The 17,757-nt window shown below is 45.1% G+C and overlaps 1 protein-coding gene across 2 annotated transcripts in view; it reads right to left on the reverse strand.

The window, feature by feature from the left end:
- The window catches only part of vps54 (VPS54 subunit of GARP complex), a 97,783-nt gene that overhangs the window by 4,856 nt on the left and 75,170 nt on the right, over positions 1-17,757 (reverse strand). For both annotated transcript variants that reach the window (XM_083635619.1, XM_083635618.1), the window contains exons 18-22: positions 17,609-17,696; positions 14,670-14,791; positions 11,097-11,177; positions 10,130-10,237; positions 1,184-1,278 (exon numbers count right to left, since the gene is read on the reverse strand). In XM_083635619.1, the coding sequence (XP_083491745.1) occupies positions 1,184-1,278; positions 10,130-10,237; positions 11,097-11,177; positions 14,670-14,791; positions 17,609-17,696 (494 nt within the window). The remainder of the gene's footprint in view (positions 1-1,183; positions 1,279-10,129; positions 10,238-11,096; positions 11,178-14,669; positions 14,792-17,608; positions 17,697-17,757) is intronic.

The following is a 17,757-nucleotide window of genomic DNA, read 5'->3' on the forward strand; positions in this document are numbered from 1 at the left end:
AATGTAAGTAAAATTAAAGGATGGGTTTTCCGTGGGGAATATGAATATATATTAAATCTCACGCCCCTAAGGTTTTCGAATCCGTTGAAATTTTTGAAATTGGAGGTTTACTCACAGAGATATCAACCGAAATCCACTCTGTGTGTGGGGGGGGGTGGTGGGGGGGAGGTGCGGGTGCGGGGACTCGAAATACTACATTTCCCACAATGCACTGGGCTCGCGTGGCCTTCGTTTTTATGCCCACCCCTCAGGCATTTGGCTGATATCAAACTCCAGTAGGTGGCGGTAATGCACATATATGTTTGCCAACCGCCATAAAACTCAAAGAAGAAGAAGAAGAAGGCTTCGACAATGAAATATACAAAGAACAAGAAATAAATCGAAAATAAAATTGCCTCCAAATTGCACCAAATGTAAATGGTAGTATATATGTCGGGAGATGTCTTCATAAAATTTTTTTCATGCATTTTAAGGCATTTTCGTAGGAGTTACGCGCATCTGATGTTGTAACTATTTTCTGTAAAAATGTGTAAAAACGGGTACATTGCTCAGCGTTGATTTCGTTACTTCAACCCACCTACTACTAGATGTAAAATTTGACGAGCTTTCCAATGCCGCCAGTCCCGTGTCGATTAGTGCTTCCGTTCCCGAGATAATGGTCTCTTTGCAAGGAACTATGGGAAGCTAATATTAGCTACAGCAGGCTAGGCGGTTGACAAGATGGCTGCGTTTTTGTTTTGGTCAAGGCCTCTGAAGGGGCGTGGAGGACCTCTAGAGGCGGGACCATGGCCAACAACAGTTGTAGTTCATAGGTGCACGACTTCCGCAAGGCGGACTTAGGCCAGATGACGCGAAACGCGTCGGCTGGCCCAAAAAATATGTGAGAGATGCTTGATATCTCTGGCAGTGAATATCCAATTTCAAAAATTTCAACGGATTCGAAAACCTTAGGGGCGTGAGATTTAATATATATTCATATTCCCCACGGAAAACCCATCCTTTAACTCTCAATAACTGTAAATGAATGATTGCAAAACTGTTTTTCCATGGTATTTCTGTGTGTGTGTGTGTGTGGGGTGTGTGTGTGTGTGTGTGTGTGTGTGTGTGTGTGTGTGTGTGTGTGTGTGTGTGTGTGTGTGTGTGTGTGTGTGTGTGTGTGTGTGTGTGTGTGTGGTTGAGTTACCCGTGCTGTGGTCCTCCGTCGTTCACCACCCCGAGGCGAGCCAACTGTCTCTTGAGGTGCAGCTTAAAACTGGCGTTGATCCTCAGGAACAACATCTGACAGGAAACACACGGCTCAGCAAACTTCACAAGACTTTTTCTCCCATCACACACATCGTCCCATCACACACATCGTCCCATCACACACATCGTCCCGTCACACACATCGTCCCATCACACACATCGTCCCGTCACACACATCGTCCCATCACACACATCGTCCCATCACACACATCGTCTCATCACACACATCGTCCCGGGACCCCAGATGAAGGTTACACTTCACACCGAAACACACAAACACTATGTGAGATGATAAAAACCCATTAATGTCATTCCATAGTCAATTAAAAGCTGATAATGGCCGGGGGCGTGGTCAACACAAGCAAATAACGGCCAGCCCCAAATACAGGTCGGGGGGGCGGGGCCTCAGTCGGCAGAAGTCTCTGGCGCCATTTTCGATTACCGCAATTATCATAATAATAATAATAATAATGATTGGATTTATATAGCGCCTTTCCAAGGCTCAAAGCGCTTACACAGAATCATTATTCGTTCACACCATTCGTACCGGTGGTTCAGAAGCGTGGCAGCCACACATTGGCGCTCAACGGCCCCTCCGAACCACCATCATTCATGTCTACATTCATACCAATCATACCAATCATACCATTCATGCCAATCATACCAATCATACGAGGCAAGGAGGGTTAAGTGTCTGGCCCAAGGACACAGCGACAGCAGCTGGGAGGGAGCGGGGATCGAACCGCCAACCCTTGCGTCATTGGCCGACCCGCTCTACCTCCTGAGCTAAAGCCGCCCCCATATCCAATTATCATAATGCATTGCAGTAACAACTAGAAATACCGCATCGCCTCGGCCAACAAGTGAGCAGTCTACATCCATGTCTGTCCAATCCCATACAAGCACAAATACCGTGAAGCCCACAGTGCAGTGACGGCACTTTCGCCAATGTTTGGGAGTAGCTGAACAACACGGCTAATCATTTTCAACATGGAAAATAAAATAACCCCACCCCTCGAACCCCGACTCTCTAGGACCTTCCTATTCCTAGCTACGGCACCTTTACCCTAGCCCCACCCCTCACCACGGTCCTTGCCACCACCCAGTGCCCCCTATCCACTCCCTCTACCAACCCAAGTGGACTTTTGAGCCAAATTGGAAGAAATCCCCTCAGAGAGATCATGTTAACAAGTAGGGCTGTGCCGATTCACTTATCTCCCGATTCGATACTATTACGATACTTGGGTGCCGATTCGATATATATTACGATTCTTAAGTATTGCGGCATTGTAGGATTGCCTTTTGGGAGGGTCTGGTGAGACGAAGGAGGAGCGCAGCCTGGATTAACCCACAGAGCCATAGCCCTCCATGCACCAAAGGGTCTTTCAATACTGCGGTGTAGCACTAGCTCTATTGCAGCGGATTGGGCATGATCAACCCTTCCGCGGGCAACGTTGCAGACAGAGTAGGAAGGCTGATCCGTGAGCGGCTGCTTCCGGGACGCGGGTCAGGGTCTTAATCGGCCTCGGCTGGGTCTACTGGGCGAGGGTGTCTGATGTTGGACAGACCCGAAACACCTTACGACCCCAGTTAACATCACTGATGACGCGTCCCAGCGCATGCTGAAGCATTGTATCTTGAACCGATTCTACGATTATTGCGATTCGATATTACGATTTATTGCGATTTTTGTTTCTTTTTTCTTTTTCTTTTTTCAGTTTGTTTGCTTTTTTACACTAGATTAGAACATGGGAAAAGTTGAATCATACACTAGAGACTGTATATTATATCATGAGTAGGGCTGGGCGATATAGTTAAAAAGTATATTGATATAACATCTTTCATATCAGTCTATATCGATAATTATTGATCATTTTAATTACCTGTTTTTATTAATAAAAAACATGAGAAGAAAAAGGTTGCATTTAGCCACTTTATTTTGAACCACCTTATTTTCAAGGCACACAGGTAGGTCTAATTTGTCACACACACACATACATGCTCTGAGTGCAACTGCAAGCAGTAATTTACAGACATGGTGACGTTTTACTTTGATGACAGCCTAGCGTTGCCAGCCTTCTAAAAAAACGTTTGGTAACGTGTATTTCAGGGTTGTAGGGTTAACGTTAGGTGAATCAGAGGTGTGGAAAAGCCTGGGTTTTGCTTTGACTTGCTTAACTACAAATATGCTAGGGCTGTGCGATTTTGCCTAAAACTAAAATTGACGATTTTTTCTCTCAAAACTCGATTTTCGATTTCGATTTCGATTTATTATACTATTATACTTCTCTAAACATTTGTTGCCCTGCAGAGCTCTTTTCCCCCCTTTTTTCCATAATTGACAATTTACGCTTTTACTCTGAAGGTAGAACAACTCAACTTCCTGTTTTAGCTTGCCGCTGCTATGCTTAACTGTTGCTTGCTAACTTGACACTGGTGGATTTGCGTGTTCCTCCGTGAGATAATTATATTAGTGTCTAATCGACCACCCGTGCTCGGAGTTATATCTGTACTAGAATAACACAAAATCACAACAGGAATGCGTGGAACTGCGATAGCAGTTAGGGGGAAATTCAGACACACAGGGACAGGTGAGTCAGCTGAGGCTGCTAACTTACAGCCATGAATACAGCCAATCTATCAGTACTCGGTGGCCTCACGTGTTGTTTTGTTATTATGTGAACTGTAAAGGCAACGTTTCATCGTCCGGTGATAACGTCTGTGTTCGTGTGCGCGCGTGAGTGTGTTGTGGCAATCGTTATCTTGTAGGCTACAGCCCACAGTGCAACAAGCTGCGCTCAGTGCTCACTCTGTGCTTTTTGGTGTTTGGTGTTGAAATAAGTCCATTGCGCTGCTGTCTTTAGTAGCCAGTATCACAGCCTCTAGAGAGACTTTACAGCAGGGAGAATGGACAAGTAGCAGCATGCGTACATGAGAGAGAGCCGCCCCGCGTAACGTACTTACCCTAGTTAAAGTGAAAATTAAATTTAAAATTAAAAAATTTAATAAATTAAAAAAAAAAAAAAAAAAAAACGATTTTACGATTTTCATTTTTTTAACATCGTCCTAACTAATTAATTCGATTACGATTCAAAATCGATTAATCGCACAGCCCTAAAATATGCCATAGGCTGCTGGGGACCGCGCACCGTTGGTTGGGCGAGAAAAAGCCTTGCCTCGCTGAAAATGCGGTACATTTCTCCATATCAGTTTGATATACCCATCAAGACTCCGCCCAAGCAGAAGACATAAAGTCATAAGCTGTGTGCACAATAGATGACACTGAGTTATTTCTGTCCCAAAGTACAAGTAAAACCTTTCCAACAGTTCAACTTTGTCTCTGCTCACAGAAGTGAATTGAGCTGCGGGTGCCCCGCATTCCATAAAGTAACGTTGCAGACGTCCGTATTTGTGAAATTGGTGTCTTAACATTAACGTTAATTTCCTGGGCGCTTATTAATAGAACACATGTTAACACGTTACGTTAACACGAATTGAAACTCGCCCACATCAAATTCTTTGTAACGCCGGGTGAGATCAAACAAGTGGCATCAGCGGAGGACCAAAATGCGAGACTCGATCATTAGCCAGGAATGGGTCTCGCGCTTCTTTTGCATGCTAAAATAAAGCTGATAATGTACAATTTGATTCAAGGGGGGGAAAACCCTTTCAGAGCACAACACAAACTGTCTATTTTGCTGCAACTCGACAGTGCTGCATGTCGGGACTCTCGGCTCTGGATCAAGGGATATGATTAGCTGTGTGTGAGTGGGGGCGGGTCATGGGGCGGGTGCACTCGGAGTTTGCCTGTTAAATGATTGGCTGTTTCCGTGTCACTTGTACTAACAAGGTACATGATTGGCTGTATGAGCCACGGAGCAGAGGGACGCTGGATGAAAGTGGTAACATTTCATACATAAACAGAAAAAAATGCGATTATCGATTCTGGAATAAAAGATCGATTCAAAAAATCGTGACATAAAAAATCGCGATACTTAAGTGAAGCGATTTCCCCCCCCCACCCCTATTAACAAGCATGAAACGGGCGGTCGTGAGGTCACAGTGACCTTGAACTTTGACCACCCACATCTACGTAATCAGTTCATGCTTGAGTCAGTCTAAATTTATGTTTGAGCTCAATTTGAAGAAATTCCGTCATGGCGTTCCTGAGATATCTCGTTAACGAGCACGAAACGGGAGGTTGTGAGGTCACACGCGGTGTTGGGGTAACTCATTACAAAAGTAACATATTGCATGTAATATATTACTTTTAGCAGTAACTCAGTAATATAACGTATTACCAATAGGATTTCAGTAAAATTATACCAGTTACTTTGTCAAGTAATACAAGTTACAAATTGATTATTATTATTTTTTTATCAAAGCACATATTGAAATTAAATTATGTGTTTTTATGCAAATAACCACTATAGATGACAATAACAAAGGAAAAGGATAACATTTAGAATTTTGGACGGTTGAAATTATTTTTCGGGTTGGTTACAGGGTGGTGATGTCATTCTGCTACTGCAGTTATTTTGGTGAAAGTAATGCAAAGGTAGTGTAATAAGTAGGGATGCCACGGTGTGGACACTTTCCCACCGGGTAATCAACACGTGAAAAAAAAACACTCCAGAGCTGCTCAGCAGTCCTCACGGTCCGGATTTTTCATTTAACTGCTCTCAGTCCGACACACCCTAACCCCTAACCCTAACCCACCAATACAAGAGTGGTAGGGATGTCAGGTTAACCACAGAGAATAGTTTGGAGCGGTTACGTTTGTCGGTCTATAAATTAGACCACTTTGCACACAATCCTTTCTACCCCATGTTTCTCCCCCAGTCAGTCAGCCCCTCCCATCCCTGCTGCTGCGCGCTGTTGTGAGCGCTGTCTGTCAGCCGCACGTAACGTTAAACACTGGGGACAGATCTCCTGTCTGTCAGCCGCACGTAACGTTAAACACTGGGGACAGATCTCCTGTCTGTCAGCCTCACATAACGTTAAACACTGAGGACAGATCTCCTGTCTGTCAGCCTCACATAACGTTAAACACTGGGGACAGATCTCCTGTCTGTCAGCCTCACATAACATTAAACACTGAGGACAGATCTCCTGTCTGTCAGCCTCACATAACGTTAAACACTGGGGACAGATCTCCTGTCTGTCAGCCTCACATAACATTAAACACTGGGGACAGATCTCCTGTCTGTCAGCATCACATAACATTAAACACTGGGGACAGATCTCCTGTCTGTCAGTCTCACATAACATTAAACACTGGGGACAGATCTCCTGTCTGTCAGCCTCACATAACATTAAACACTGAGGACAGATCTCCTGTCTGTCAGCCTCACATAACATTAAACACTGAGGACAGATCTCCTGTCTGTCTGCCTCACATAACATTAAACACTGGGGACAGATCTCCTGTCTGTCAGCATCACGTAACGTTAAACACTGGGGACAGATCTCCTCCTGGAGGAAAGAAACTAACGTCATTAGCCACAAATCTGGGGATTTCTTCTGGCCATGGGATTAACGCGACCAGCAAGCAGCAGTAAGCCAGGCAATGACGATAGCTGAGTAGCATGTGCTTTTATCACAGCTAAGTCATCAATGCTAACTATTACCATCAATGTTAGCGGAGGTTTAGCTAACCTATTAGCATCAATGCTAGCGGAGGTTTTGCTCTGTTAAAACCACATTTCCAGAGATGGCAGTGGCAAGAGAATACACACAGGCTTAGATAAGGGTCTTGCCTACATGTGTGTGAGGGGGGATTGTGTTCACAACATGTACAACTAACGTTACTTGCTGGTCTGTCTAACCTAGTCTGGGCACCTTCCACCCCGCTTTTTGTCATGGGGGCGTAAACCCCGGACCCAGAATTAACACCGGATGGCAATGCGCCTAACAACGTCTTTGTTGCCGTTAGCTTGACGCGGTGATGTTAGCTAAACTAGAGTCTGATCAAAACAAAGCTAGCGTTACATAAAACAAAACGTTTATGCAATATGGCATCTCCGCCACCACCGCCTGACACACCGGTCAAAACGGTGAAAGAGGATTCTGATACTTGGGTCAAATTGTCAAGTTAACGTGAAAGTTGACGAGCTAGAAACGCTGCCATCCGGTCTAGGGCGGGCTTTAGGCGGGAACCAGTAGGGTGACAAAATCAATTGTGGGCGGGAGCCAGGCTCTTTCTCGCCGAGAAGAGCCTGGTGACGCGAGGTTATGTCTAACCAGACATCTGATGAACTCAAGACAGCCAGGATATGAGGGAGCGCTTGTAATATACACCAGCGCAGCTGAAACTGTCAGGAGCGGGTGGAGTGGAAGGTGTTACCGGTGGGCATGTTAAGTAATCGGTGTATGCCTCAACACCGTTTAACGCCGGTAACACCTAAGGCCGCGGCAAGCCTAGTAATAAGTCACAAGTTACTCTACACAGACAGTGATATTGTAAAGTAACTTATTACTTTCAAATGAAAGTAACTAGTAATATGTAGTATATTACATTTTGAAAGTAACTTGCCCAACACTGGGTCACAGTGACCCTTTGACCACCACAATCTAATCAGTTCTTCCTCGAGTCCAAGTGGATGTTTGAGCCAAATTTGACGAAATACCCTCAAGGCATTCCTGAGATATCGCCTTAACGAGCATGAAAATGGCAGCCGTGAGGTCACAGTGACCTTGAACTTTTACCTGTGGCCACCAAAATCGAATCAGTTCGTCATTGAGTTCAAGTGGACATTTGAGCCAAATTTGAAGCAATTCCGTCCAATTGTGCCTGAGCTATCGCATTAATGCGAATTGGATGTACATGCATGCCTGCACAAAGTGACACAAAATATACAGTATGTCACACTTCTGGAAGCACTGGAATAGCTGCCTGTATGTGTTTCAAACCTATTTGTTGTGTTGTTTTTATTGTAGTGTCTGTGTTTTTGTACGTATTTTATATGGACCTGAGTCTGGAATAAAGTTTATATATATATACACATGTGTACTGTACATACGTACGTACTGACAACCCGAAACCATAATGCCTCCGGCCTGGCTATCGCTGGCGGAGGCATACAAAAAACAGCCCCCTAACAAACCCCAAAAGAAGCGGATCGGAAAACACTGAGGCTTCATACTAAAATAGTGTGTGACCAAATCTACTAATCAAACAGAGGGAAATGCTTCCAATTTACAGTTTAAGTAAATATAGGTTAATAAAGTGAATAAAAGCCAGTATTAGAGAAAATATGGTAGTCAAAATCATTCTACACATATTCAACTGGTGCAGGAGGCCAGCCTCTCAGACCTCAAAAGACATTTTGTGAAGCTTCTCTCATGTTGTCAACATCCGAAAGAAATAATAGTTTAGTTTCACAGTGAGTATACCCCTTGGCCTTGGGTATAGTCACTGTGGGACCCATACTTTACTTTACTTTATTGCATTTAGCAGACGCCTTTGTCCAAAGCGACTTACAACATCACATCTCATCAGAATACATAAGAAATCCACAGAACAATAGAAAGTAATAAATATAAAAACCATAAAAAACAGAAACATGCAATACAATCAATAAGAGTCAGATATCCTGGTCTATCCTGGACTATAGATATATGATATGGCGGGGCTGACCGGTGAACTGACCGGTAGGCCAGCACCAGTGTCTTGAACCTGATGCGTGCCAGGATGGGAAGCCAGTGAAGGTTGCGAAAAAGGGGAGTGACATGAGAAAATGTTGGTAAGTTGAACACCTGGGGCCGGTTGCACCAACTGGTCTTACACTGGTCTTAAGCTAAGTTGGTCGTAACTTTACGACCTACAGCTACGCTGGTTGCACCAAGACGACTTAAGCCTTATTTTCACTAAGACCAGGCGTAACTCCTACGCCTCGTCAGGAGGAGGCGTAGAGCCTGCCTGTAACAGAGATCTCCGCGGAGACCTTTTTGACCGTCATCGTCGTAACATCGCCAGTTCGCCGTCTTTGAAAGCACGACGTTAGATTATAACTAACTACTTGTGTGGCTTAGCCTTCCCAAATGTTGGCGTTAATTCTTTTAGAATTTAATACATAGAATTGGGAACGTTACATTCAATTTCATTCAGACTCCCTGACACTAATCGCCGCCGCCATTTTCCCCCGGGGCTTCCACAGGAGGAGGGGGGTGGGAGGAGGGAGGGTGTAGTGACGCACATACAGTAGTGGGTGACGGCGCGAGGCACATGTGGGCCAATCAGAGGGCATTCCCCGACAATTCACATGAACGCGCATTGCTATGACCAGCGTAGTTAAGACCAGAGTAAGCCGTGTTGGTGCAACAGGCGTAAGTCCATGGTCTTAACTAAGACCGACGTAGGAGTTACGACCAGGCATAGTTAAGACCAGTTGGTGCAACCGGCCCCAGACGGGCTGCAGCGTTTTGGATGAGCTGAAGGGGTCGGATGTTTTAGTTTTAGTTTATTTGTTTAGCACAAATTTAGGTACAAATCTGTGCAAGGTGGGAACGAAGCCTTTTCAGGCTTGTACAGAGTTCCACACCTAGGCTGGCCGAGGCAGGTAGCCCCGGCCAGCAGAACGTTGCAGTAGTCTAGGCGCGAGATGACAAGTGCCTGGACCAGGAGTTGAGTCGCCTCTTTGGTGAGGAATGGACGGATTTCTTTCGAATGTTATAAAGGGAGAGCCTACAGGAACGGGCAGTCGCTGCGATAAAGGCTGAGTTGGATAACTGGTTATCTGGAAGGTTCTTAACTGTTGGGAGAAGGGAGTACAGTAGTGTTGTCGATAGTGATGGAAAGGTCTGTGACGGGGCAGTCTTTTCCAGGGAGGAACAGTAGCTCCGTCTTGGCCAGATAAACACAGCGCACACCCTGCGGTCTCACCTGTGTCTGGCCCTCAGGCAGCAGGTCGGAGATGGCTTCATGCATTTTGGCCATCTGCTTACAGACGTTCCGGAAGCAGGGGGAGGGCATGGGAGCCTTCACTTCATACTGTGGGGACAATACAGAGGTATCATCCAAATGTCTTCTATATACTAACTACAGTAGATACATGTGTCTCCAGTCTCCGTAGCTTTTCTCTCAGCATGTCTGTCTCTTCTCTGGCGTTGTTGCCAGTGCTGAAAAGATTAGTTGAATAATCGATTCTCCAGCAACAGGAAATGGATTATAATTTTGATAATTAATCATGTGTCAAGTAAAAATACCAAACATTTGCTGATTGTAGCTTCACGAATGCGAAGGTTTTGAATACTTTTGAATGTGAATACTTTAGGAATACTTTTGGGGTTGATCGGTCAACAATTTTAAGAATCAATTGTCCTTATTTGTAATATTTTATCGACTAAATTATTCATTGATAAAATTGAAAAACAGATTGACTGACAATGAAAAGAATGAAAAACATAGATAATGAAAAGAACTGTTAGTCGCAGTCCTCACATGTGCAAACGGCTGAATATGACCGTCGGTCCAGACTTGTTCTGCTGTTTGATCTCTTTTTACCCATAAAGCCATAGGCTTCGTTAATATGGCGTTCGTTGTTCCATATTATGGAACAACGAACAGCATCCTCCTTAAAGCAGATGAGAGAGCTCTCTCATTAGAGGACTGACACTCTGTGTGTCATTATTTGGTGCCACCAGAGTTCAAAGGTCATCGCTCTCACATGGACAAACCAGCTCAACTGAAGATCAGAATGCTGTTCAGTAGAATTTTAGTTCAGTCGAGAAAACCTTCAGAGGTTTGATCTTACCTTTGATAAAACCTTCAGAGGTTTGATCTTACCTTTGATAAAACCTTCAGAGGTTTGATCTTACCTTTGATAAAACCTTCAGAGGTTTGATCTTACCTTTGATAAAACCTTCTCAAACAGGCTGTCCATGATGGCCACCAGTTTAGCGGAGATCTCTGCTATGTGATCGTTGTAGTCCTGCAGGAGAGAGACAGGCTGAGCAACACAAACCACAACATGACAGCAGATCAGTCAGGTGACTTCACACTGATGATCAGTCAGGTGACTTCACACTGAGAGCAGATCAGGCAGGTGACTTCACAATGAGAGCAACTAGAGACAGCAGCTACCTGAAGTTCACTCCTCTTCTCCAGTCAGAAACATCAGACCTGAAGTTCACTCCTCTTCTCCAGTCAGAAACATCAGACCAGTCGCCTCGTTTTCCCATCAGCAGGTTCACTTTTTTCTTAATCAATTTTCCCCTGCTCTCCTGGCCATTGCTCCACCCCCTTTCCCGATCTGGGGAGTGTTGTAGACTAGCACATGCTTCCTCCGACACATGTGCAGTCGCCAGCTGCTTCCTTTCACCTGACACAGTGAGGCAGGATGTAGCGCGTTGGAGGGTCACACTATTCCCCCCCAGTCACAGTCACAGTCACAGTCACAGTCACAGTCACACACACACACACACACCGCAAACAGAGGGGGCGCTAGTGCAGCAACCTCGACTCATACCCCACAGGCTTCCCAACTGCTGCAGACACAGGCAATTATGTCTGTAACGTCTGACCAAGCCAGAAGTACCGTTGTCGGGAATTGAACCCGGGGCTCAAGATACGCGGGCAGCCATCACGCGCACTAGGGATGTCGACGGTTAACCGTTAAACCGCCGAGAACGTTTTTGGTCGGTTAAGCATGTCGGTGAAACGGTCAATTTCCATGTTAATTTGCATATAACAGTGTTGCCAATGTGGCGATTCCCCCCCCTCCTTCGTGGTCAGCAATGTAACATAAGTATATTAAACGATGGGGCAAGTATTAATCAAGCTAGATTTGGAAATAAACACATGGTTCATGTTGATTTTATCTACCTGATGTCTGATCAAACGCATTCCGCAGCAAAGCACACACACAGCTGAACACCTGCTGCAGCCACAGTGTCACAGTGAAGTGAGCGCACTGACTGCCCCGCCCCTCTGCTGCTCCTGTCTGAGCACACAGCTCAGATGTGCTCTGTGACCATTTCAGAATGATTAACACACCCAGCGAAACAATCAGCTCATACATGTTCTATAGTTTTGTTAACTCCGTGTGTGCTGTCATTACTTTTTCTTCACCGGCTCATTCGGTCTAACTCTCTCCCTCCCTCTCTGCAGTGCATGTTTATCATGCAGACGCATGCATACGCTCGCACTCAATGATGAAACAGTAGTTTTTACCGTGTTACAAAAAGGCAGACATGAATAGGGCTGGGTATCGAGTTTCGATACTTACTTGGCACCGAAATGGAAACATCGATACTAAGGGGTATCGAAGCCTCCCTTGTCAATCGATACCAATTTTCGATACCAAAACAAAACAGCGTCATTGAGCCTATAAGCATGCGACATGCTTGCACGCCGCGCTCTAATACGGCTGGTGATTGGCTGTCATGTAGAGGCATGCAGGAAACGTTACGCCCACTTTAGCCGGTGTGTTTGTTGTGACTGTGAGCCAGGCGTGCAGTGCGGATAGTATACAAGAAGTTAGCCACTCAAGCTACTCCTATCCTGGAGTACCATATGGCGAAGATGATGAAAAGCAGGAAAAGAAACAGAAACAACACGGACTGGTTTCCACAGACAAGAGAAATAATTGAGAGGTGGGTCAGCTCAGCTTACCGCAAGTTAGCGGTTATCAGATCCCTCAGTCTGACAAATCCATGCATCTATAGCTGTGAGTTGTAGCATTAGATCGTTTAATTAATTGCCGCCGTAACGTTAACTTATGCGCAAGCGGGCATTGTGTATTTTTAGCAACTCGTTAACAAACGCTGATGTCATGATAGTTTGTTGAATGTAAATGCGATTCATTTATATTGATTGGCTAGTCAGTGAAGTTGAGCTGTCTCGTCAGATTTGACAAGAATGACGTTCTGTTGCAGCAGCACACTGATCTGCAACGCTAGCGTTAATGTTTAATTAATTAGCGTTAACGTTATGTGCAAGCGGGCAGTTATCGCCCATGTATTTTTAGCAACTCGTTAACAAACGCTGATGTCATGATAGTTTGTTGAATATAAATGCGATTCACTTTGTAGCATATAAGGCTATATTGATAGGCTAGTCAATGCTCAACTAGTCTTCCATGCATGAAGTGGATCCATCTCATCAGTTTGGACAAGAATAGAGTTCTGTTGCATCAGTGAGCATTAAACCCTGATTTGCAACTCTCTGTTTTGCACTGAAAACTATTCCACTGATTTATTTGTTTTAGCTACATTTCTTTCCTTTGTAGTACTCCAATATTTTTTGTAGGGACGGCAATACGTTTAGAGAACTTAAAGTTATGTTAAATACAGTAGGTTTTATTTTTTTCTGCTGTAAAACTTAAGATGGGGGGAAAACTAAAGATTTGTAAAATAATTTCAATGTGTAATGCAGTTTTATTTTTGTTAAAATGGATTTTTCTAAAAATTGGTATCGAAAAAAGTATCGTTCAGGAACCGGTATCGAAATCCAAGTATCGAAACGGTATCGATATCGAAAAATTTTGAACGATACCCAGCCCTAGACATGAAGCAGTCTAATTGACGATTGAAAAGTATCAATTAACGTTACTCTTTACTGTCCAACACATGGCAGTTCGGAGAAATTGTTTCACAACAAGAGACTGCGTGCGGAGTGCGGACTCGTCTTTATAATGTTGTGGAGCCCTGCAAGACACAGAGAGCACAGCCCTCGCCGCGTGTGTGAAGAGAGAGGGAGAGCGGGGGAGACAGAAGCAAACTATTTTTTGCAGATCTCAAAAGCAGGTAAACCACTGTGGAATTAGTGAGACTATTGCTAAAAGAGAAGATACTGTAGTGATGCTGCGCGCTTTGCCAGTGCGCCCTGCAGCCTGGGCTGTCGTCCGCTCAAACACTACTTCACGGGGCGGCTGCGTGTCAATTGACGTGTCCTTAATATGCAATGCGTGCAGCTCTAAGCAGTATAGCCTATCGGAGGAATGTTTTTTGTTTAGATGGCTGGAGGATTCAACTTGTCTTCTCGTTTTGTTAACGTGTTTTTTTCTGCTTGTAGATGTAAAAAAATAAACGCTTTCTAACGGGGGGAAAATCAAGCATTTGTTGTGGCAATGGTTTAATGGGGCACAGACAGTCAAATAGCGCATTTTAATCTTCTCGGTTAACCGACAATTGTCGGCTAATGAGGGTCGGTTGTCGGTCAAGAAAAATTATGATTTTCGACATCCCTAACGCGCACGTGGTGTCATTAAAAGCGGGACCTCTCCACCCTCACTTCAAGACCTCTCCGCCCTCACTTCAAGACACCTCTGCCCTCACTTCAAGAGCTCTCCGCCCTCACTTCAAGACCTCTCCGCCCTCACTTCCAAGACCTCTCCGCCCTCACTTCAAGAACTCTCTGCCCTCACTTCAGCAGGGAGTTTTTTTTTTGTAGCTCTACAGGCACAGCGGTGCTTAGTGCTTACCTTGGTGATGTGCTGGAAGTGGCGCAGGATGCTGTACTGTTTGGGCTGCAGTTTGCTCTCAAAGTGAGCTCTGATGACGGGAATGTAGTGAACCACCAGCTGCAGACAGCGGGAGGCTAATGCTACACACGCACACACACACACACACACACACACACACACACACACACACACACACACACACAGTCTGAAACTAAGGCAGGGGCTATCAGTAATAATGTTTGTAGCTAGAGCTGGACAATAGGATAAAACTGGTCAAACTAAGTATCATAAAACATACAGTCTCTGGATAAAACCGCAATTTGATTTCTAATCTGTTTTAGATCTCATTTTGTGAGATATTTTAAATGGCATTTGCTTTTTATATGCAATTTAGAATAGTGCATCATCATGTTAACTCCATATCATTATCTCAGCACAATACGAATTTACTGGAAGATGTAAACTATAATATTGAATTATTGCCCTGGCTCTATTTGTAGCATTGTCATTAGTTAAGTTCATCCTTCAGGTACCCTGTGCTTTCAATGAAGAATGCTAACGAGCTATTCAAGTTCCCAGTAAGAAAATCCAACCAACTAAGCTTCAGGTTTTTCAGTGAAATATTTTTCAACCTACCCATGGCAAGATATTTATGTAAAGATTAGGGCTGCCCTCGACCAAAGATTATCCTGGTCGACCAGAAATCGACCACAGCTCTGACCAATCGATTGGTCGAAATGGGGTCTAAAACTTTTTTTTTGCAGTGTACTTTTTTGTTTTTATTTTTTGCAGTGTACTTTTTTCTTATTTTGTGCAGTGTACTGACTACTGAGCGCACTATACCTGATAGCTGATAATTATAAATAAAAGCTATTTGCAGCATTGTAACGTTACCAGCATGGACAGACTGATCAGCGTGCTGTGCAACACCTGGCCATAGAGACAGTCGGCATGTGTGGCAACGCCCACAAAATGTTATACGGCTGGCGCACGAGTGGGGTAAAACCGCCCATATATCTCAATGGGCTGACTCACCAAAGGACGGTGCTGCGGCTCTACACTACAGGATTGGGGATTCTAGAGCAGGTACATAGACGTCTGCTCAGATGTGCGTTTACTGCCGGGGGTTAAATCCCTGATCGTGTCTGCCTGGGCTGGGCTAGCAGCTAAATACTTACTCTGCTGAATGGATAGAACGGGAGGATTTACCCCACCCTGACCACGCCCCCAGCCAGCTAACCCAGCGTCTATGACGAGACACCGCCTCAACCTATATTCAGCTAATGGGAAACCGCTTTGAGTTGCGTGTGTGATGGTGATGGTTATGTAGCGTTAGCACACGTGGCACGTGGTTAATTAGTTGGCAGAAAGGACAGCTAGACAGCTTTTGCGATTTATTCCAGTAACATCTTATAAGTCTGTGTCTGTGGACATCAAGTCTCACTGACGACTGTAGTCTCATCTCATAAGGTGCGTACTGCGTAGTTAGCCGCTCGTTAACAGCTGATGGTGGCTGCGTGCTGAAACGTGTGCATTGTTTGCACTGATAACTGAGCCGTTTAATTGTTAATTCCATCACTCTGCTGGTTGCTCTCCTTTCAGATAGCTTTCTGCTAACTGTGGTTAGCCCCGGATCACTTCCTGTGTGCTTCTAGAAAAGGTCCGTGTTGCAACTTGCTTCCGAGGCACGTTACTTTGTTCCGGATCGCTTTTCTTGTTATGAAATTGAATCTCTCCTATGAAATTATTAACACCAGCGAGTGTTCGACCGACGTGAATCTCGTCGACCGAGAGCACGTCGACCGACCAATCGACCAGGAGGGGGCAGCCCTAGTAAAGATCCACTTGTCCCATTAGAGAAAAACGTCCCATACACCCCATCTGAAACCTGGCAATTCGCCCCGTTTGCCCAATTTAAATATCTGGGTGGTGTGTGAACGCTTCTCCACCCACAGGAAGTGTTCATCCAAACCGAAGAGCAAAACTCAAAGTGTCTGTGAAACAGCAGACAGCTCTTTGCTTTCCTTTGCGGTGTTTTGAACAGTTTTCTCTCGCTGCCGTCCAGGGGCCGGTTGCACCAAGTGGTCTTAACTATGCCTGGTCGTAGCTCCTACGTCGGTCTTAGTTAAGACCAGTCTTTAGAGTGGATTTACGCCTGTTGCACCAACACGGCTTACGTCTGGTCTTAACTACGCTGGTCGTAGCAATGCGCGTCCATGTGAATTGTCGGGGAATGCCCTCTGATTGGCCCACAAATGTGCCTCGCGCCGTCACCCACTACTGTATGTGCGTCACTACACCCTCCCTCGTCCCACCCCCTCCTCCTGTGGAAGCCCCGGGGGGAAATGGCGGTGGCGATTAGTGTCAGGCAGTCTGAATGAAATTGAATGTAACGTTCCCAATTCTATGTATTAAATTCTAAAAAAATTAACGGCAACATTTGGGAAGGCTAAGCCACACAACTAGTTAGTTATAATCTTAACATCGTGCTTCAAAGACGGAGAACTGGCTGTGTTACGACGATGACGGTCAAAAAGGTCTCCGCGGAGATCTCTGTTACAGGCAGGCTCTACGCCTCCTCCTGACCAGGCGTAACTCTTACGCCTGGGCGTAGTGAAAAGAAGGCTTAAGCCATCTTGGTGCAACCGGCGTAGCTGTTAGGTCGTAAAGTTACGACCAATTTAGCTTAAGACCAGTTGGTGCAACCGGCCCCAGGAGTGCAGCTTAATAAACCCTTAAAAGGAGGTCCGCCATTGTCATTCATGCACAAATGACATCACTGGTCCACAACTTAACTCAAAATCAACCCTCAATAACTGTCAAACTAAATGAATGTCTGCAAAACTGTTTAGAGTTGTCTGATATACTACTGATTTTGTAATGATACAAAGCTGGTTGAAAATTGGCGGAGTGTTCCTTTAACTTAGTGAATGTGTATGGCGTGCTGCTGGTCGTACCGAGGTTTTTGGTGGTGATGGTCTTGAGGCCGACCACCTGCAGAGCTCCGGCTCCCAGGACCAGCTGGCAGCTCCGAGAGTTGAAGTGCTGCAGAGACAGAAGACACCAGGCTGGAACACCGGCTAGACAACACTGTACTGCTAACACT

The sequence above is a fragment of the Poromitra crassiceps genome (genome assembly GCF_964638095.1).
Source record: "Poromitra crassiceps genome assembly, chromosome: 4".
Taxonomy (NCBI): Eukaryota; Metazoa; Chordata; class Actinopteri; order Beryciformes; family Melamphaidae; genus Poromitra; species Poromitra crassiceps.